Here is a 23,786-nt window from a genome sequence, read left to right on the forward strand (position 1 = left end):
GATGTCCACCTCCTCGTCGCTGAGGTGCTCGACCTCCTCGTCGTAATCCGCGATCGATGCGTTTTGGCTATCCGAGTCCGACATAGTTCTACCTAAAGGTCGGTCGGGAGTTAGTACAGGGTTCGGGAAGTTAGCTCGAAGTTAGTGCTATCCTACTTCTACGCTAAGTGGAGAGTAAACAAAGAGCAAAGAACTAAGAGCTTACCGAGTGAGGAAACTTTGAAGAAGATCTGAAGTTTTGCTCTGCTTGATCGCCTTGCTGAGATGCTCTGCTCGGGATTCTTAGAGGATACCGACTGAAGCAAAAGAGTGAGGAAAGTTCAAATGAGGGCCTCAAGGGCCTATTTATAGGAGGGCATTTAGGCGGGAAATGGGCCAACTTGCCTGACACGACCCGCGCTGAATCCGAGGCGACGGATGGGATCGCCGAGGCCGGCAGAGGCCGACACGTGGCGTAGGAAGGAATGACAGCTGGCAGGTCGGCTTGGTGGCTGACGGTTGGGCTTCTTCATCCCGTCCCGTTTTTTCCCGACTGATCAAAAAGGCCCGGGCTGGGGGGCTCTTGGTAGGGAATATCCCGACCGGCATAAGCTCCACCACGACCGACTTGCCTTTGTCTTTCTCTTATGATCTTTGCAGGTGGCAGGTCGGGCTTTTTCTATGAAGACCCCGGTCGGGAATGGCCGGGAATTGCCCGAGCGCTGATGTCAACCACCGAGCGGTAGCCCTTCGACGAAAGAGCTGGCACAAGGGCGCGAGAGGACGCGTGGCGGCTCTTTACATCAACAGCCAGGGCACCCGGGAGGATGACACGTGGTGGCTATGTGGAGGGCATGCCGAACGGCTGGAATCCTGTCCCCGGCATAGCGGCTATAAATACCCACAGTGGCTACAGTGTAAAGGACTTTTGGACGATCAATAGGTTGTTGTTAGAGAATCCCGACCGCAGTCAGTCGGTACTCAGACCAGCCAAGTAGATTGTACTTAGGGCCTTTACCGGGATCAATAAAGATTTTACTTGCTTTAATTGGTCTCGTGTTATTTTATATTGCTTACGTAGAATTAGCAGTATCAGTACCATCATTCATGTTAGAAGGTGGATCACTCATAAATATTAATTTTTAATATATTAGAAATTCATTTGTAATGTATTATAAGGTTCATTTTTAGTTAATTTATTAAAAATGATGTTACAATACAATAAAAATGAATTATCAATATACTAAAAATGAACTTTTATATCAATAATGCTACACTTTGGAATGTAGACCATTTCCACGGTATAATGATTGAAATTTGTGTACCAGTCACCAAAATCACCACATTTGATACAATAATTGATACAAAAAGTTAGTATAAGATAAATAACATATTTTTTCGATTGTATTATTATTTTTATTTCAACTAGTAAATTACGTCTGTGATCCACAGATAAAAAAAAAATTATTATATATTTAGATAATAAAATTAAAGACTAAATTATAAATAATTCTAATGTTTGAAAGTTTACATTTATCGGATTATAAGATTAGTACAAAAGTATTACCAATTAATTGAATAATATATGACTTGGTTATCGGTCATTATCTTGGAAAATTCAATATTGTAGCATGAGTTAGGCAATTATATTATTACTAAAATAAATATAGGAAAAAGGAAAAATAATTATCTTCAAAAATAATAATTTTTTTTAAAAATAAGCTGTGAAAAAAAATAGAACTAAATCACATTATTTAGATATGTTTTTTCCCATATATGATTTAGGTAATTTTTTATTGTAAAATAAAAATGTTTCAAAAGGAAAAAATTAAGCAGAGTTGTCTGGAATTAAAAATACATGTAATAAAAACATGAGGAATTTTATTACTATTCTTGTAAATTTGTGTTAGAAACTAAAAAAAAAAAATTAATAAAAACTATAATATTAAAATATGATAATATAATAAGGTTAGATTTTTACAAATTTTGAAAAACTTTCTTGTATACAATGTTTAATGTTGAAGTTGTTTTGTTGCTTTCATTGTCACAAACCAATATTTTCAACCCTTTTCGAGTAGTGTAAATTTGTATGATTTTCAAAAGAAAATTATAAGTAACACAATTATATTAGGCAATTATGTTAATAAATAATTATTATTTTGATACATTAATTTCGGCTAGTTAATATATAGAATTAATTTATTAATTATAATAATATTATACCTTAATATCAGAAAATTATATTAATGAATAATTATTATTTTGGTACATTAATTTTGGCTCGGTAGTACATAGAATTATTCTTTAATTATAATAATATTATACCTTAGTTTATGTGTGTGTGTGTGTGTGTGTGTGTATATATATATATATATTTTTTTTTTTTTTTTGAAAACTGTTTAGATTGAAACAAATATTCAGTTTGTTCGGCTGAGAACCATCTCCATAAATAAAAGAAAATTTTACAATAGGATAACAAAGGAGTTTTCCCATTAAGTTGTTACAAAGTAGAGATGATACCACTACATACATACTACGATCCACTTGTCTTATTACAAAGTAGATTATGTAGACCGACCAAACCACATAACTAATCCTTAATCTTTCACCGCACGAACTACGTACACAAGAAAGTCTTTGAAATAATTTTAAGATTATTTTTCAACGTAAATTAAACCTAGACACGTCTCTGCTTTATGCTTTCTTGCACTGGATTTCGCATCACTAGCAATTGCAAGGGTTGCATGTGCAGTTCTCCCCGCACTTGCACCCATTCTCATATGCGACATCCCCCATCACAGATCTCTTCAACTCGCTGCAAAACACAAAGCATTAACCACTTAAATCCTCAGCCCCACAAAAAAAAAAAAAAAAAAAAAAAAAAATCATGAAAACTCTAGATCTATTAAATCCCAAAATAAATTTATCTTCAATTTTCACTTTATCATTCGATCACCCAAAAAAGTGAATGAAATCATGATAAAGAATTGAAGGCAAAAGAACATACAGATTGATGAAGAGGAAAATGAAAAGGATGAAAATGAAGAATTATGATTGAGATCACCCAAAAAAATGAATGAGAACACATATCGAATAAGAGAAAAATGGAAAATGAAGTTTTTTTATTTTTTTTTTGAAAACGGAAATTGAAGAATTATGATTGGGATCACCCAAATAAACGAATGAAATTATGATAAAGAAGAGGAAAGTGAACGAAAAATGAAGAAGAGGAAAATGAACGAAAAATGAAGAAGAGGAAAATGAAGAACTATGATTTCTTTAGTCACCAATCCATTGTATTTATCTGTGAAAAATGTGAGAATTTGTAAATTTGTAAATATGATTTTTCAAAAGGAAAGTATAATAATTTATTTAAGGTCTTTAAATACTAATCCTAATGACACTTTTGTCCAATGATGTTGATATTACTAAATTGTCCTTGAGTTTGGGCGGAAAAAATTTTATAATCACTTTTGTTTTATATATATATATATATATATATATATATATATATATATATATATATATATATATATATATATATATATATATATATATATATATATATATATATATATATATATATATATAATCGCGTTCTGGTGCGAATGGTGCGCCCAGGAACGAAGTGCGAATAATTCAGCGTGCGTCACGTGTCCAGATGTTGGTGCACCTATAGTTATAACTAGGTGCACTTGTAGGTGAAAGTAGGTGCATCCGATCAATGAATGTTAACAAGACAAAATTACATGCACTTGTAGGTGAAAGTAGGTGCACCCGATCAATGAATGTTAACAAGGCAAAATTACATGCACTTGTAGATGAAAGTAGGTGTACTTGTAAGTGCAAGTAAAATGTATTACAAGTGCATGTAAAATGTATTATATGTGCAAGTAAAATTTGCACTGAGTATCAATACTAAGTGCACCTGACGTTATAACTAGGTGCATCTATAATCATAAGTAGTTGCACCTAGGTGTACGAAGGTTAACAAGGTAAAATTACTTGCACTTATAGGTGAAACTATGTGCACTTGTAATTGAATTTACCTGCACTTTTTACTTAAAAGGTGCACCAACTACTTGCACTTATAACACATTTACATGCACCAAAGTTCGAATTATTACGAAAATGCCGCCACAACGTTTTTTAAAAATTACATCTGATTCGTTGATCTGAACACGTGGATGGCTGACATGCATTCTTATTTCTCTCCTGGGAGCCTATTCGCACAGGAGAGCGCCTATATATATATATATATATATATATATATATATATATATATATATATATATATATATATATATATATATATATATATATATATATATATATATATAATTTCTCTCTTGTGAGTCTATTCGCATAGGTGAACGCCCCTATATATATATATATATATATATATATATATATATATATATATATATATAAAATGGTTCAGGTGTGGTAAAAATTTCCCGTGCGGTTGCGTGATTGACGCATCTTAAGCATTAAAATTTAAATCAACGGCTCAAATCAATGAAAATTTTAAAAAAAAAATGCGTGTCTGGCAGAAAGGATCTAAAAATGGCTCACCTTAAGTGTTATAACAACGCACGTTAAGTGTTAAAATGGCGCATGTTAAGTTTTGTTCTTGAAGATTTGAACCAACCCTCAGTTCAAAAGTTTTGTTCTTCTTGTGGGTCTGAAACACCCCTCAGTTCAAAAGTTTTGTTCTTCTTGAGGGTCTGAACTACCCGTAACTCACAGAGAAGGGTGCGCAAAAAAAGAAATAGGACCCACCTTAAGCACAAAACTCACGCACCTTAAGTGTTCAAATGGCGCACGTTAAGTTTTGTTCAAAAGTTTTGTTCTTGAGGGTCTGAACCACCCCTTAGTTCAAAAATTTTGTTCTTCTTGTGGGTCTGAACCACCCCTCAGTTCAAAAGTTTTGTTCTTCTTGAGGGTCTGAACTACCCGTGACTCACAGAGAAGGGTGTCCGCGCACCTTAAGCACAAAATCCACGCACCTTAAGCACGAAACTCACACACCTTAGGCACAAAACTCACGCACCTTAAGTGTTAAAATGACGCACGTTAAGTTTTGTTCAAAAGTTTTGTTCTTGAGGGTCTGAACCACCCCTTAGTTCAAAAATTTTGTTCTTCTTGTGGGTCTGAACCACCCCTCAGTTCAAAAGTTTTGTTCTTCTTGAGGGTCTGAACTACGCGTGACTCACAGAGAAGGGTGTGCAAATAAGAAACAGGACGCACCTTAAGCACAAAACTCACGCACCTTAAGTGTTAAAATGGCGCACGTTAAGTTTTGTTCTTGAGGGTTTGAACCACCCCTTAGTTCAAAAATTTTGTTCTTCTTCTGGGTCTGAACCACCCCACTCAGTTCAAAAGTTTTGTTCTTCATGAGGGTCTGAACTACCCGTGACTCCCAGAGAAGGGTGCGCAAATAAGAAACAGGACGCACCTTAAGCACAAAATCGACGCACCTTAAGCACAAAACTCACGCACATCATTTGATCGACCTAGTTGCAAAAATTACCAAATTGCCGCTGTGTTTTTTTTTTTTTTGATAATCCTGGACGTTGATTTAAACAAAATCAATGGCTCTCCTCTCACTGGACAATCGCACCTGGGGCTGCTAACCGCACCAGAACCTAATTATATATATATATATATATATATATATATAGGCGGGTTCAGGTGCGGCAGTGTCTTACGGTGCGGTTATTTCTTACGGTGCGGCAACACCAATAGTTCACCAAATATGCACCATCAACGTTAGGAAATACACCACACAAAACAGAGTAAACAGAGCTCTGCATCACCAAACACACACCATTAGGTGTGAGTAAAAACACCATACACTGTTCAGAAATACACCATTGGGGGTGGTGAGTTATATGGTGTGTTTTTTTGAGTCTGTGGTGTATTTTGTGATGTTTTATTACATTTCATTGGGGTGTGTTTTTATTACACTGTTGGTGTATTCTGGAATTTGACCGCACCGCCGCACCGTAAGACCCCGCCGCATATGAGCGCTCTTCTATATATATATATATATATATATATATATATATATATATATATATATATATATAAAATTTTGCAAGAATATATTGGACAATAAAAATTATTTCTCTGCATATTTTGTGCAGTAAGTTTTTACCTTTTCGTTCAAGGAAATTAATGAACACAGTTATTGGCAATTAATAAATTTACATCTTGGGTAACCTATGGTATCAAAAGTACCCAAAATTAAAATTTTAGACTTTTAAAAAGAAATCGTTAAAAGGTATTAAAAGTGGAATAAATCAAATGCAAATATCTTAATGGAAAATATAACTATAGTGAATAAATCATAAATAGAATAAATTCTATTTGAAATTATTGCTTAACTTTAGATACCATAGGTTACAATGCAAGTAGTTAAAGCATATAATGCTGTATATGAAGGGCAAGTGACAAGTCATACGATATTTACTCCCACTTGGGCAGTCGACTTGCATGAATCAAGTTTTATGAGTGATGTAGTAGTGTGAGAGTTACACCCAATGTAATAGGCTCCTTATAGGCACCAGGTAAAAGTGTCTAATGGGTAGTTTTGGGTCAGTTCGATTCGACCGATTATTAGCTCGTTTATTTTTTGGACCGAGCTACCCCATTCCAATTAAAGTTTGAATCGGGCTTGGCTAGGTAAAAAAAATAATAATTAAAGTTCAACTCTGTCCACAATCCTAATGAACCGCTGAGTCTAGACCCAGGTCCAAAAAGTGTTTGGTGTCACTAGTCACTGTGATTTTTCATTCTATTATTATATCAAGTCGGAGTGTGGGGAAAAAATTTCGTCTTTTATAGACAAATTTCATGAGCGATGGTGAATGGTGGGGTCGAATCTCACCATTTAGCAATGAGGTAATATTCACTATGAATATCCTCCCATCCATGAATGGGTCGGATCCTTATTAGGATAGTTCACAATCATAAATATCTAAAAAGATTCTTGCACACATAACATACATGCTTATCATCTTCTTGAAATGTCAATTCCACTTCTAATTTGTTTTTTTGAAAGGAATCAATTCCACTTCGAATACTCCGTGCTTTTTAAAAATAAAATTACATTGCCAATCCTCAAATTATATAATATTAACAAATATTCCTTATATTATAAGGACATCACATTTTTAGTTTTCAAAGTAGCATTTTCAATCTCCTCCATCACTAGGTTTCTTAAAATTTCTTGTTATTCTTTATAAACCCTAATTAATTAAAATGGCTAATGAAATTTCACATCATTCTCTTTTCTTTTTTTTTTTTCACCAAAATTGTTGTTCAAAAATTCCAAAAATTAGTGACTAAAATGCAAACCTACATTACATTGATGTTTTTAAAGTTTCATTATTTTAATTTCTTTTTACCAATTTTGAAGTGGAACCTATAAATTAAAAGAGATAAATAGAATGTGAAATTTCATTACTAAATCAAGTCAACTAGGGTTTCTACAAAATAATAGTAAATCTTAAGACAATCATTAGAAGAAGGATAAAAAAAAAAATATGACATTTCGAAGACTAAAAATAGTGACACTTTTTTTTTAAAGCAACCGATGAACGGTATATATTAAAGATAACCAACAATAGAGTCAGGTGGGATAGCATCCCATACATGACAATAGTCTGAGCAAAAGCTAAAGAAGTAAGTGTATGAGCTATTAAATTAGCTGATCTAGGAATAAACTTAAATGAGCAATAGGTAAAAGAAGCACTATAAGTTCTGCAACCATCAATAGCATAGCCGACGTAAGAACGGAAAGGCCCTGTGGCCGAGGACAAGTATTGCTAAAGAGTCAAGCAGTCTGTGTGGAGTTCCACCCTCTTTTCCCCTCGTCCCCTTAGCCAGGACAAGACTTCTTTGCACGCAAGCACCTCAGCCATTAGCGGAGAAAAGCAGTTTGGCAGCCGACTGTTGAAGGCCGCAATAAAGCCTCCATCGTCGCCACATAGCACAGCACCGACCGTGGCACACTTCGTAGTGGGTTGATAACCGGCGTCGAACCAGCATCTTCGCACCGAGGCAGCAGCAGGTGATGGCACGGTCTGAACCGCAGAAGGTTGACGGCTGGCATTCGGCTGGACGCTGCACCAAACATGCATGGCGGCGACGGACGAAGCAACCAACCTCCCCGGCGTTGGCTTAATTGCACTTTTAGAAAAAAGAAAATGTTCTTCAAAATTCTGTTTCCATATTTGAAAACAAAAAACTGTACAAGTTAATGTATTTTGTATTCAAATATTTTTTTAAAAGAAAACTGGAAAGAATTTTCAATTAGTAAACGGGAGCATAATATTTCCTTAAAAAAAAAAACAAAAACAAAAACAAAAAAAAACAAAAAAAACAAAAAAACAAAAAAAAACAAAAAAAAAAACAAAACAAAACAAAACAAAAAACAAACGTATCTTGATTCGTGATCATGAAGTAAGAGTATCCACACTAGTAGATAATATGGGATTATTTGTACATGAATTCTTTCGTGCAAGAGTTAATAGCTGATGTGGGGTAGGGTTAATTCAAAAATATTTTTTCAATAAATTAAGGCATAATGTCAGAAATTAAAAAAAATAAAAAATAAATAAAAAAAAAAGGCAGTGAGACGCAGTTGAGTCTCACTGCCCACCCAGCGGGCGCTTGTGAGCCACGCGCCTGCCTGGGCGATTGAGAGTGGCCACTCTCAATCCTTAATTATTATTATTTATTTTTTTCTTTTTCGCTTCCATTTCCGTTTCTGTTTGTTTAATTCACCTTCTTTTTTTTTCTTTTTTTTTTTAAACATTTAATTTGTTTATTTTTATTGTTTTAATTTTTTTATAAAATACCAAATTTAATATTTTTTGAATTACATTTTGAATTCTTTAATTAATTTTAAAATTTAAAATGATTAAAATAAAAACAACAAAAATTAATTTAAATATTTGTGATTATCATTTTAATTATTAAATGTAGGTATGTTTATTTTAATTATAAATTTATAAATAAAATAGATAAAGAAATAATTAAAATATAGTGATTTAAATAGTGGGTCCATAAAAAAACTGAGAAATAACTCAAAACTGATGTGGAGAAGAATTTTTTGTGATTGAGTGAAATAGTGGAGGATGAGGTGGATGTTGGGACCCATAAATAACTCTTAAAAAACCTCAACTGATAAGGATGCTCTAAGAATATACGTGATGTTCAAGTAAGCATAAAAATTGGCAAATTATTGTATGGACCATGAATATCAAGTACATTTTTATTATATTAATTAAAAGTACATTAGTTTTGTACAGAAAGCACATTATACCCTTAATATATTAAAAATGTTTAAAAAATGTACTTTCAAAAAATATACCTTACGTACATAAATAATGTACCCTTGGTATATTAAAAATGTACCTTTTATTTATGGTTTATACAATTGTGTGGAGTCCATGCAATAATGATTGATAAAAATGGTGAAACTAAAAATATACCTTTCTAGTCCAGTAGATGGTTTTAGGCATGGTCTCCGTTTGAGAAACAATTTAGCCAAAAGTATTTGTGAGCATTTTAAAATTCCAGCAGTCCCTTTATGCTGCCATCTATTCTACGATTACCAAACAGGTAATACAACATACATAGACTAATGTACCTATGGAAGATTACCATGCATTTCAAAAAATTCACTTTCCTGCCAAGAAACGGATTTAAAATGGCAGATGAAACCCAAAATTAACAGCAACCCTCTCACCATTGCTCAATTCTAATCAGTAGAAGCAAAAGAAAAAGATGCAAGAGAGAAGGGAAAAGAACACAGTAGTGTAATAATCATACAGAAAGATAATGACAACGAAATACCAGCATCCTAGCAAACCTCATGTCTCTACCGAGTCACACTTCCATGAAACAATGCACACACGACAAATCTAGTATCTCCTTCTCGGGCTTCTAGAACGATGACTTCGAGGGGATCTGCAGAGATGAGGAAAGTGTATATTATATTTGAGGAAATCAAAGCCCCTAAGTCCCTAAGCCTCTCTAACAGGGGCAATAACGGATTAAATTGAGTGTAATTATCTGGCCAAAGTAGATGAAGAGGCTATTCCAAAGAGAGCTTAGAAAAAGAAATTGTTGGAATAAAATTCTTTGTAATTATTTAGAATGAACAATCGTAATTTTGGAATTTAAAAATTTCAATTAAAGGTCTGTCTCTCTCCATAATAAGCTTTTCATTAGATTATGGCTTCTCAGAAAGAGACAATTTGCCTCTTATCTACTCCAGGAACCATTGTAAAAACATTGTATGGCACAGCTTTATAACTTCTCGGAGTAGATTATAACTTCTTGTACGGCACAGCTTATAACCAAGTCTAGTGAACTTTTGATCTATGGAAGCAGAGTTGGAATGTCATTTCAGAAACTCCAAACCAAATAATTAAAACATAGAGACATGCAAATTGCAAATCAATTCATTTGATTTAAAATATAGACATGCATTATCTCATGCCTTGAGATGATTTGTTTCTTACAGGTTACAACTAAGGACAAGCTTAAGAAAGCCATATAACTTTTCCTAATTACATCCACACAACTTCCCAATCAGTATCTGCCAAGTAATACCCTATATAATGGTACAACTCTAATTTTATGCATATCTTAAACACACAGCACTACATATCTATTCAGTCAACCCATTTTTTGTGTGCTTTATCAGTCAAGGAGAATTTCAACTAGTATGGCATTCCCAACAGGGTTTATAACTACTGTGATAATACCTTTACATGCTAAGCATCCACTACTTTGTTAATTTTCATTTCGAAAACTAACTCCATGTTCCTTGCTATCAGACTTCTAATTTTTTTCATTCAAACTACCCAACAAACAAAGCATGGGATATAACTACTGGTAATAATAAAATGATAAGGCATAAGAAAATGGATAAAAGAGGTGGCCCAAAGAATATCTACAATTTGGTTGAAGCCTTGAAGGGCAGGAGGATGATCATGCAAGAGATTGCAATAATCAACAAATGACAATGGTCTTATAAAGCTGAGAAGTTGCTGCTTTATAAAACACATTGGACTGGTTACAATTTGTGCACAGCAGCATTGCCAAGAGATATCAATATCAGTATATCACAGATGATCACATTCCAATTGACCTAAAAAGGGGAAAAAATCATATCATACCTTCGCCTAATATTCCTCCTCCTGAATGGACCCTTGCTAAATGCCCAATCAACATTAATGGTTTGAGTGAGGAGCTGAGTTCCTTCCATCTCAGCTATAGCTTTCTGTGCTTCTTCAATATTCTCATATTCAATCAGTGCATAGCCCTACAGTAAAACATTTGTAAGATATGTGATGAAGGAATAGTAGCTACAATGACTCTCAATGAATGTCCAAAACAAAAACAAATAGCCACTATATTAGTAATTCAAAAAACCTTGATCCTTGGTCATTTACAGAAACTAGGTGACATAAGATAGGGAGCAAGTTGTGTAAAAGTTTTGATAATCTGCACATCATTCAACCCATTTGGCAGTCACTTCAAAGTAAAGGTTAAGTTGGGTATGCTGAAATTAAGAGTAGATCAAAATGTGTTGATGGGGGTCTGAAAATAGGTCGCTTGGAATCTAACACACCAAATCTTAGTTTGTATTCATAATAACATATATTGTTTCATTAATGACATTCAAACTTAAGTTTCTATAGAAGGGAGGAGGCGTTTTTAATCCCTCAATAATGATTTATTGTTAAATAGCCAAATCATCCTCCAATTGCAGGTTTTTGCAATATGCGTCCCTAATTTCTGCCTGACCAAGCCATTTCAATCCCTGATCAGTAAATGGCCATTCAAAACCATAACTTTGGAGGGCATTTTTATCAAAATACCACCCAAAGTTAATGGACTATTGTTCACTTACCTTGACAAATCCAGTACGACGATCCAGATTCAGATGTAAATTTCTAATCTCCCCAAATTCACCAAATGCATTATGCAGATCATCTTCTTGTGCCTCTTCATGAACCCCAGTAACCAATACAATCCATCCTTCAATTGCTGCACAAAATTTAGTAACATTAGACTTTTCCGAGATCTTTTAATGAATCTTTGGACTCAAACTTCTTAAAACTGTCCAGACCTGCGTTACAAATTTGGCAACTCATGAGCACAACTATGCATTTTATGTGTCAATATTATAATTTCATGTGCGTACATACAGACAGGTTACATAACATTAACAATTGAAATTCAGATTGAAACACAGAATAAAGGCTATCAAATCTTTCCTAGTTGGTGGGAGGGGGAGAAGGAAGGGAGGTCTACTTCTTAGCTAGCCATCATTTGGAATGATCAAATATAGAGATTCAAACAACTTGGTTTGTAATCATAGCAATAATAGCATGGAAGTGGGTTTGGCACTCCAACCATCATGCACAGATGGATCTCCAGTTCTCCACAATTTCAGATGGTGTTATATTTTCTATATCAAGATGGAGTCAATTGACGCATGAGCATGTTTAGAAAAATTTCAATGATTTGGAAAACGAGTTAAAGCACAGTATTAGAATTCTATAAATTGGTGACAATGAATGACGAAAAGGATGACTTGATTAGGAGATCAAAAGTGCAAAGTTTATGTTAGCTTGTTTCTATAGAACCATTTATGCAAATGATACCTCAAAATTTACCTGAAGGGCAATCTGGGAGACTAAATATCCAGGAAGGGACGAAGGGTTGTATTCTAACTTGGAGAAACTGCATATGGATCCATTTTAATACAGGGACAATGACTGAGATAGTACAAAAGCTAGCAAATAGGCCTTATATGTGCAACAAGTAAAAAAGAATCAATATTCACTACCTAGGGAACTAATTTCAACCAAACTTCAAAATAAGTTGTTCTAAACTTCAAAAACACATGGAACTTAGAGAATCTAAAGTACTCAACGGAGTGAAGCATATAGGCATCGTCAAAATTAAATGCTTCATCCTACGCTAGGGGCTACATCACTATGACTTCACTTTCCTTGTAGGTCAACACAAAGACTTCTTAAGTAGGTTTAAATACAGTCATATGTCAGCACTTCACCCCTTAATTGGGGCAGCCTGGTGCGAACAGGGATTAGTTGAGTATGGTACGGGCTTAAAGGTGTCTCTTATAGTTAGGGCCTACTTAGGACACCTCATAGTCTAACCAAAAATACAGTCATATGTCAGACAACATGGCTGATACTTACCCTCATCCTAAAAATGTGGTGATTGGTTTGAAGTTACAAGACTGCAACGCACATAATCCTATCTAAGGCTCCAAACCAACAGCAAAAAAAAAATCATCATATATCACTTCACTCTTCCATTCAACTGACATTCTCCTTTCTTTAGACTACCAAACAAAGCATTACCAGAAGCAGCTTTTAGCAGTACCACTCTGTGTACTTATAATCACTACTATATGCTACTTCACAGCACCCTAATATGCATTGCAAACAAGTGCATGCAAGAAACTCAAATTTCCATACTCCCCTTGCCCAACATATTCAGCTGAAAGCAGATGTATACAACATCCGAACAATTAGCAGTCTTGTTTTCCATTTTGTAATAAAAATATAATTATTAATCTGAAAGAGTAACTTTAACAATAGAACAGATCAAGTCACAAAACGCATAAATAATAATCTCACTCAAGCAATTACGGAAATGGGTGGAAATCGGTAATGCAAGTCCATGGGGGTGCAGTTGGAGACATGTGATGCGTTTACACACACATGCATATATAAATATAAAGTGTGAGAGAGAGAGAGGAACTGACATCGTTCGGGACCAGGGCCGCCGTCGGAATCGAGAGAGTCAAAGCGCGCAGACATCCGAGCATTCCGGTCGGCGTCAGCAGCGTCTTCGCGAAATCCACGGCCTTTGGTCTTTCTGGGAGCAGAGGAGGAGCCGCCGGTAACAAGCGACTTGATCCTGGGAATCGGAGCCCTAGGGGACGATGGCGTGTCCACATCCTCGTCCATCAGATCGTCATCCTCCGGCTCGAAGTCCACCGCCTCAGCCTCTGCGTTCGCCATTTGCTGCTGCGTCGTGTTTTCACCCTTTCCCTTCTCTATGTGTTTCTTAAGAATGAATTGTAGGGATGGGGTTTTGTTGCTGAAACTGAGAAATAGGGTTTTAGAATTGTGTATTTCTCCATTGATTTGGGTCGGGTAATTTTTATTTGGGAGTTTTGTGGTAATAAAATCTACTCTGTATTTATTTCTTGTTGAATCGTATATAATAGGTCATAGCAAATTATATCATGGTCCTTATTACAAAGTAGGGGCACAAATGAGTTAAGTCGCTCGCTAGCGCGGTACAAAATCCGTCCCACCCGATGAACCCGTCTGACATGAACTTCGGGGTGTCAAACGGTAAGGATATCCGAACCCGTCGGATATGGTCCGAATCGCCTCGAGCTTATTTGGCTATTTAATAATTTCTGGTAGGGTTAGGATAATTCCTACCAAAAATCCTAAGTTTAGACCTACTATAAATATATCCTTAGCCCTAGGGTTTTCTAGTTGCGCATACTCCTACATCTCACTCTCAGTCTTTCCACTCCTCGGCTCCTCTCCTTCCGTGTTCTCCAGTCTCCACTCTCTGAGACCTGAGAACTTCTTTACTTCTCGCCTTCTCTCACACTTGACACTTTCAGTTCGCACTTCTCCATTCTTCTGATTCCTCTCAATCTCTCATTCCTCTGATTCCTCTCAATCTCTCATTCCTCTGATTCTCTGAAGTCTGAGAGACTGAGACGTGTGAGTTCTTGATTTCTCTCATCGTCTCTGTGCAAAACTCGTCCATCCCGAACTCTCCTTCGACAGGAATCGACGATGTTGACCTGTTGTTGTCTCTGGTCGACTGGTCTGGTACACTGGTCCGTCTGGACTTTGGTGGAAGCCTCGCAAAGAGCCAAAGACGCTAGTCGCCGGTGGAAGTTTGACGCTTTAAAGCCCTAGATCTCAGAGGGAAACTTTGAGAAAACAAGTAAAATGTATATCTGAATCTTTTTTTTCTTTTTATTTTCGTATTGCATGTTTGTCTGTTCAGCTTGTTCCAGTTCTATGATGTTGCATGAACCTAATTTGTAAGAGAGACCTAAGTTTTGGGGCTTTCCATATACGTGATGAATTTGTGGAAATTCTGATATATGTTTGTAAGTTTATGGGTTAAAGGACCCTTAAGTTTGTAATTTCTAAATGTATGGTGGTGGTGGAAGCCAATTGAGTACTAATATATGTTTGTAACTTGTAAGTTTATGTATGTTGACTGTTGAGCCCTAATGAATGATGATTTATTGATTTTTTATGTTGAGCTGTTGTCATTACTAAGTATGTTTATGTTAGTTGTTGCCTATTGTCCCTGTTGATGGTTGACTGTTGAGGTGTTGAGCCCCAATGTGTAGGCCTATTTCCATAATATGATGAATTCATGAATCCTGATTATGGAATGAAATGTGTTATATGTATGTCAGTACTGAGTATGTATGTTAGTTGTTGCCGGTTGATGGTTGACTGCTAAATTGTTAACTAGTAAGCCATAATTTGTGGCATTTTTACAAAATGATGAATTCATGAATCATGAATCCTGATTATGGAATGTGTTATCACTATGTGTGGAAGCATTTTACTGTTATGTCGATGCCCAGTTGTTCATCCTTATAGATGGAGAGCAATCAAAACATTAGTGAAACTGGACTTCTTCCATCCTCAATAGTAGATGAACAAGGAGTACAAACACTAGGCATTGAGACAAATGCTCAGCAGCCTATGGTCACTTCTATTGTTCTTACTGCTAAGAAGAAGAAGGAAATTGAGTCTAAATCCAAAGTCTGGGATCACTTTGAAAAGATCCTAGATTCTGAAGGGAAAGTGATTAAAGGCAAATGTTTTTACTGTGCAAAACAATTTGTTTGTGAATCTAATTAAAAAATGGCACATCATCTTTGATAAATCATACGTTGGGATGTCTTAAAAATCGTCATTCAAAGGATATGGGGACATGGGTCTTTAATCAAGATGCCATTAGGAGGGCCTTGTGTGAGATGATAATCATAGATGAACTCCCTTTTAGATTTGTAGAGGGCTAGGGGTTCAAGAGGTTTATTCTTGTTGCTTGTCCTAGGTTTCATATCCCTTCTAGGTGGACCATTTCTAGAGACATCTACCAAATTTTCCTAGATGAGAGGCTAAACCTTAAGAAGTTTTTTAGGGTGGGCACTCAAAGGGTCAGTCTAACCACTAATACATGGATTTCTGTCCAGAGAATCAATTATATACGCATTACTGCACATTTTATAGATGACTAGTGGAAGCTTCAGAAAAAAATTATTTCCTTTCTCCTAGTTTCTTCTCATAGGGGGAGTACATTGCAAAAGCCCTAGAGAGTAGTTTATTAGAGTGGGAAATTAAAAATGTGTTCACTGTAACAGTGGATAATGCTTCTTCTAATGAAACAACTTTGGGGTTTTTTTAAGAGTAAAGTGTTATCTTGGGGTTCTTCTTCTGTTAAGGTTCAGTACATGCACATGAGGTGCATAGTCGATATCCTGAATTTAGTGGTCCATGATGGATTGAAGTTTGCAGATGAGACAGTTAAAAGGGTGAGGAATGTAGTGAGATGAGTTAGGAACTCACCTGCTAGGCCGAAAAAGTTTATAGAGCTTGCTGATCTCATTGGTGTGGAAGTTAAATCAGCTTTACGGCTTGATGTCCCTACAAGGTGGAACAACACCTACATTATGCTCAACACTGCACTTCAATATCAAAGAGTGTTTGATGCATATGAGCAAAATGACCCCTCTTATTCTGCTAACTTGCGGACTGTTCCTTCCTTCTTGGATTGGTATTATGTGGAAAGCTTAGTGAAGCTTTTGAAAATTTTTTATGAGATGACAGTGAGAATCTCTAGTTCTCTTTATGTCACATCCAACACATTCTTCTCTGAGATCTCTGATCTCAGTTGCATGCTTGAAAAATGGTTAAAGGTGATGTTGGGACTGAAAAGGTAAACACAAGTATTCTGTTTAAATCTGTTATTTTGTTTAGCTTGTGTGCTTGAATTTGTTATTCTTTGCAACTTCACTAACTTGTATTTTTTTTTTCTGTTTTAGGCAATGGGGACACAAATGAGAAACAAGTTTGAGAAATATTGGGGGATCCAGAAAAAATGAACTTTGTCATTTTTTTTTTTTTTGCCAATATTCTAGACCCCCCAGAGATAAGGAGGAGTACATGTCTCATCAGTTTGTCCAGCTATATAGAGAAGTGAAAGGCAAAGATTATTTTGCCAAGGTCCAATCTGCAATGACTAATTTGTATAATGACTATGCAGCTAAATACTCTGTCAGTTCTACCCACAGTGAATCCTCTACTCAATCAGTCCAGCCTGAGGCTACTAGTTGAACAGTTGGTAGGCCTTAATCAAAGTTGAAGAGTCAACTAAAAAAAAAAAGATTAGAGAGTGGTGGTGGAAGTAGTAAGCAGACTGAGATGCAAGTGTACTTGAGTGAAAATCTTGTGGAGGACGATGAATCTATTTTTTTTAATGTTTTAAAGTGGTGGAAGAGCCATATTGAGAGATTTTTAATTCTCTCCAAAATGTCTAGAGATGTGCTTGCAGTTCCTATTTCCACAGTTGCCTTTAAGAGTGCATTTAGTACAAGTGGAAGCTAAGGATGCTTGATACATGTAGGAGTTCCTCGACTCCTAGAATAGTGGAAGCCCTGCTGTGTACACAAGATTGATTTATGGCACCAATTCAATCAATCACAATTGAGGAGAACCTGGATGAGGTTAAAAGATTAGAGAAAGGTAAATCTTTAAATTCTTATTATTAATTTCTTATTCTGTTTTGCAGAGCTTCCCACTGGAGCTTCATCTACTATACCACAATGTTGCCAACAATCTATGTAATTTATTTAATATTTGTTTACACTGTTTTCATTTCTTTATGCCATTCTATTATTCTGTTAATTTGTTGTTTGCTTTTGGCCTTTTGTACTGCAAGTGATGTTAGCCTCTAAGTGGCTTAGCAACTTTCCATTATTGAAATGTTGTTGGTCTTAGATGAGTTGAGCTCAACTGATGTGAGTGATGTCCCATTTGGCCATTTCTGCAATTCTGCCAATATGGAATTCTGATATAACTCTTCCTTGCTCTTTGTTCAGTTTTAATGCATTTGTTTTATTGGCTGCCTGTGATGAAGCTTCCACCTTTGTCTGAATAAATGGAATGGAGTTAGTATGTTGCTAATGTGCTAATATAACACATTCTGAGCAATTTGCTCACATTCTTACTTGATATGGAAAAATGCATTCTGAGCCTAGCTAATGCCTATTGCCTAATATTGTTAGTTTTTACTTAGTTGTTTCCTTTTTACAGTTTACTTTGTTACATGTCTAATGACTAATATTGTTTTAAGTTTTTATATTATCAGGAAGAAGAATAGATTAGTGTTAACTGTTGAGTGTAGAAGTGTAGAACTGGTGGATTGTTGCTGAGTGCTGACTTAAGTACTTAACTACCTACTGCTGATTGCTGAAAGCCTGAAACTTACAGTTCAACTTGGAATTTTGAGTTAAACTTGTATTTTTCTATAATTACTATTTGCTATCATTGAAAATCTGTAATTATTAATTTGTAAGTTGTAAGGTTGAAACTTGTATGTTTTGCTATGGTTGTATGTTACTAAGTTACTTAGTTTTATTTTGTTTACTTAGTAGTCAAGTAGCTGAATAGCTTTATTACTTGCTATTGTTTTGTAAAGTTGTCTTTTGGCTAAGTTTTTAACTTTTTAGTAACTTTTTTCTTCAAAAAATTTTATTAACAATTATTTTATATTACTTTAATAATATCCGATTACAATTCGACATCCGACTTTGGATAACCGAACTCCGATAGGATATGTCCTTAAAAAACTAAGGATCGGGGAAAAAGAAAAAAACGAAATCCGGTCGGATGGACGGATGAGAAATTCGATCCGTCCATATCCGACCGATGCACACTCCTATCGCTCGCAAGTCATACGGTTTCAACTTAACTCAAGTTCGGTCAACTTCGAATTTGAGCTGACTTGTTAAGTAACATCAGAATTCGAGCTTAAATATTTTTAGTTCGTGACTCATGGAGCCCCTCCCCCCCCCCCCCCAACACACACACACACACACACACACACACACACACACACACACACACACACACACACACACACACACACACATATATATATATATATATATATATATATATATATATATATATATATAGCTTTAACCGTCAAAGTCAAAACCTTAAATTCCTACCATCTAAAGAGTAAAGATAGTGTGACGAGGAAGCGAGCACCCAACACACTTCCTCTCATGAGATTGTGTGAGTAGTGCTCACTCATGACTCCTTAGCCACTCACGTCAATAACCACTGACACTCCCTCATCATTGTCTCTTCTAGCACAACTTAGGCAAACAACGAACGATGAACAATAACTTGATGATTGGTACTTTGTTTGACTTGTTCGTTCTATTTCATGAGACCTATTTGGTTTATTTTGTGTGACCTATTTGCTCGACCTATTCTATATTTTTGTTGGTGTTCTTTACTTATTTGATGTCTTGACTCTTGATGATTTATATCTTGCAATGTGGATACTAAGAATTTTTAGATGTTTTATGCTTCAATTATCTCCATCCATCTTTAAATATTTAATATACCTCAAATTTGATATGATGCTTAATCTTTTCTTAACCAGTTAATCTAAACATATATGTAGTTTGATTTTGTGTAATAATCTTGTGCTTTTGTATCCATTTTTTTGAAAATTAAGGGGCATAAATTACAATTTGACATTGTCCATCTTGGGCCCTGTACCGTACGGGAGAGGCAATATATGTACCGTTTTAAAAATTGAGGGGTAACTTTTACACCACTAAAAATTCAAGGGTGACATTGATAATTGACATATTATGAAGGGACATAAATTACAATTTGACATTATCCATTCATTAGACATGGAACTTTAATACACATAGACATGTATATGTATACATATATGTATTATATATTTACTCTGTATTAATTTTAATTTTAATTAATTAATTAATTATTTAGATTCCAATTCTTATTTACTAACAAACAAAAAGACTTTTTCTATTTAAATTCATTACAATTGTTGGTTTCGTGATTCGGGGTAATCACTCGGCGAGCCAACATAGCCGATCGAATGAAAATAGAATGTAAAAAATAAATCGAAATAAGAATTAACACAGTAATTTTAACGTAAAAATCGAAAGGTAATAACTACGTGCCTTTTTGCGCGGTATCAAGCCAAAACTTTACTACTTTGTCAGTATTTTTGTACATTTGTATATATCTTTTTCTAGAGAGAAAATGGGGCCTCCCTTCTTGTTCTTTACTTTAGCTTAGTAGTGTAGGTTCTCTACAATAATGGGATTTTATGGGTACTTAATGGGTTTTTATGGGCAATAATTTGGGTAACTAATGGGTAATAAAGGGGTAGTTATTTGGGAGTTAGGGAGGGGTGATTAAGTAGTTGATTGGTCACGTCCAAAGTGCTGACTGTCGAGTCCGAGTGTCATGCTTGACTGGTACCAACCGGGTACCCATATTAGGTATCCATCCACCATTATCAAATATTTGAATTCAATTATCATTTTAATTTTAATATTTAAGCAAAAGGACCTCTTAATTAAGCTTTCTTTATATAAAAATATTAATTTTAAAATTAACATTTACACTTCAAGTTACATACAATGAAAGAGTAGGTTCTCTTTAATAATTTGAATAAATTACAGAGTATTAGTTTAATATAATTATCGAATACCAATGAACAAGTGCATGTTACAGGTACATGTCTTCATGACAGGGGAATTAAGCAAAAGGACCTCTTAATTAAGCTTTCTTTATATAAAAATATTAATTTTAAAATTAATATTTACACTTCAAGTTACATACAATGAAAGAGTAGGTTCTCTTTAATAATTTGAATAAATTACGGAGTATTAGTTTAATATAATTATCGAATACCAATGAACAAGTGCATGTTACAGATACATGTCTTCATGACAGGGGAATTAAGGAAAAAACTGATAAAACTAGCCCATGCAGGTCTCGAACCTGCGACCTTTGCGTTATTAGCACGACGCTCTAACTAACTGAGCTAATAGGCCACATTTATTAAATTTTAAAATTCTTTTATTTATTCAAATAGTTTATCACTTGAGCATAATGATCGTCCTATAGGCACCGGCGGCAAGACATAATGCATAGAATTGATCATTTAAAATAATTAATTTAATAAATTTTCATCGGTAAACAAGGTTTATTACTTGAATTTTGAAAAATTAGGAGAAATTGTGGCAACAGACAACAGTGACAACTACAATACAAAAATATATTTTTTAATTTACACAAATAAAAATAAAAACAACACAAAAAAAGTCTAAAAATACATAAATATATATATATTTTTTAAAAAGTTCAAATAAGCCCTTAACTTGACTAAATAGTGCAATTGAGCCTTCTAAAAAAAAAAAAACTCCATCAAAACCTCGTAAACTGTCCAAAAAAGTACTATTAAGCCCTTATCTTACATGTTAAGCAAGTTATGGTAGATTTAGCGTTGAATGAATTTCTACATGTGCTATTATTATGATATTGCGATGATTTGATATAAATTAAATAATACTACACAGAGATACTTGTGGTTATTTCCATCCAAAACCATGATTGACTGAAATTTGAAAAGGCGGCTATAATCACCACACTTGTTTCAAATTCAAAGAGGGGCAGTCATGCATGACCATCCCCTTTGTCTTCGAAGAGGGGTGAGGCGCCCCTTATCTGTGATTTGACAAGGGAGGCCATTGCTGCCTCCCTTGTCTCAAATTCAAAGGGGAACAGCTCTTTAACAGTTAAAAATAATTAAAATTTTGTAATATTTATGAAAATGGTACTGTTTATTTTAAAATATTTTAAGGGATAAAGTACAAATAAGCCACTGAACTATTTGGAAAACAGCAATTAAGCCATCGAACTCAAATAACCATCAAATAAGCCATTGAACCCGGAAAAAAAGAGCAAATAAGCCATTGAACCCTAAAAAAAAAAAAGAGCAATTAACATTTTTTATAGGTTAACTCCAAGTTTTTGCTGATTGGATTGCCAAATGTTTATTTTATTTACGTTTATTATTTTTTATTAATATTATCCACTTGGATAATAATTATAATCAAAATAGTTTTATCTTGTCGAAATTTGATTTTTTTTTATTTATTATTATTTTTTCACTAGATCTTTTGTTTAAAAAAATAATAATAAATAAATAAATTAGATCTAGACAAGACAAAACTACTTTGATTATAATTACTTTAAAATATATTACTATGTAGATGGATTATAATAATAAAAAAACGTAAATAAAATAAACATTTGACAATCCAGTCAGTAAAAACCTAGAGTTAACCTGTTAAAAATGTTAATTGCTCTTTTTTTCCGTGTTCAATGGCTTATTTGGGGGTTATTTGAGTTCGATGGCTTAATTGCTTTTTCCCAAATAGTTAAGTGGCTTATTTGTACTTTATTCCATATTTTAATATTTATGAAAATGATATCGCTTGTATTTTTACTTGATTTCCATTCATCAAATTTTGCATATCAATTCTTTGAATTTGTCCACAAGTTCTCACTTGAGAAGTAGTTCTCATTTGATTAGGATATATATATATATATATATATATATATATATATATATATATATATATATATATATATATATATAAAATGTGTGTGCGCGCGTTCTCTTTCTAACACTAAACCATTTGTGTTGTTTTCTTTGAGTTTTAAGAAAATGAACCAATTTATTATATATGTAGGTACAAATTAAATAATTAAATAATTATTTAATAATATAAATTATTAAATGTCTAATGTAATTGATGAAAACTTAAACTATTTTGTTAAAATAAAATACTTTGAAACAGTATAAATCTTTAAATTTGTTTAATCATTAAAAGCTATAAAAATATAAAATGATGAGAACAATAATTTTGAGAATGATCTTTCATTGTATTTAAAGTATAGAAAAATATATATTTATAAGGATACAAATAGTATAATAGTTCTAGTTAAAATATGAATGATAAATGATATATTATCAATAATACAGGCCAGGGAGAAGATAGTTCTAGTATTCTTAGAATGCAGAGTCCAAATACACCCCTCAACCTTAAGGTTCTCTAGAGAGAACATTGAGTTTGTCCCTTAGATCATTTAACCTTGATGTGATTAGTGGCTTGGTGAAGATGTCTGTCGGTTGGTCTTTTTATGGATATGTAGTTTACTTGTAGTTCTTTTGATACTACTTTGTCACGAACAAAATGATAGCATTGAGTTTGATCAACTGTCACAAGTTCTTTAGTGGTCAAGAAGAGATCATTACTCAAAGTCGAGACCTTTGAATAGATAGAGATTTTGTTCATCCAAACTATTTGGTCAGACGACTTCTGCAATAAGTCAAGTAAAACCTTGGCTTCGCCAAGATAATCAATCGTAGTCAAATCCTCTTGGCACAAAGACTGCAGTCTACTATAAAAACTCGGATATCGTGCCATGATAAGAAGACCCAAAGGCGACTTCAATAGTCTGCCATAGGGCTCAAGGCATGGTATGTCCTATTACAACACATACAAAACTACATTGGATAGAGACGAGATGAGTATGGACAAAATAAAAGAATCTTGA

General features: G+C 34.3%; 1 protein-coding gene and 1 non-coding gene across 2 annotated transcripts; both read right to left on the reverse strand.

Annotated features, from left to right (window-relative positions):
• Positions 1 to 9,637: 9,637 nt before the first annotated feature.
• On the reverse strand, positions 9,638 to 14,175 carry LOC109177225 (RNA-binding protein 8A-like). The gene is made up of 4 exons (XM_019326539.1): positions 13,805 to 14,175; positions 11,915 to 12,051; positions 11,178 to 11,323; positions 9,638 to 9,960 (listed from the first exon to the last, which is right to left on the reverse strand). The coding sequence occupies exons 1-4, from the start codon at positions 14,061 to 14,063 to the stop codon at positions 9,915 to 9,917; spliced, it is 588 nt and encodes a 195-aa protein (XP_019182084.1). The 5' UTR covers positions 14,064 to 14,175; the 3' UTR covers positions 9,638 to 9,914.
• Positions 14,176 to 21,140: 6,965 nt separating this feature from the next.
• On the reverse strand, positions 21,141 to 21,214 carry TRNAI-AAU. Its single transcript has one exon. It is a non-coding gene; the product is annotated as a tRNA-Ile (tRNA).
• Positions 21,215 to 23,786: the final 2,572 nt, after the last annotated feature.

Source organism: Ipomoea nil, unplaced genomic scaffold (assembly GCF_001879475.1).
Source record: "Ipomoea nil cultivar Tokyo-kokei standard unplaced genomic scaffold, Asagao_1.1 scaffold0804, whole genome shotgun sequence".
Taxonomy (NCBI): Eukaryota; Viridiplantae; Streptophyta; class Magnoliopsida; order Solanales; family Convolvulaceae; genus Ipomoea; species Ipomoea nil.

What these genes read in the sequence shown, in the direction of transcription:
- LOC109177225 (XM_019326539.1), bottom strand. Translation starts at nt 14,063, where the DNA reads ATGGCGAACGCAGAGGCTGAGGCGGTGGACTTCGAGCCGGAGGATGAC. An exon ending in GTCGTACTGGATTTGTCAAG is followed by an intron (nt 11,324 to 11,914) that starts GTAAGTGAACAA and finishes GTTTTACTGTAG; the next exon opens with GGCTATGCACTGATTGAATA. An exon ending in AGGAGGAATATTAGGCGAAG is followed by an intron (nt 9,961 to 11,177) that starts GTATGATATGAT and finishes TCATCTCTGCAG; the next exon opens with ATCCCCTCGAAGTCATCGTT.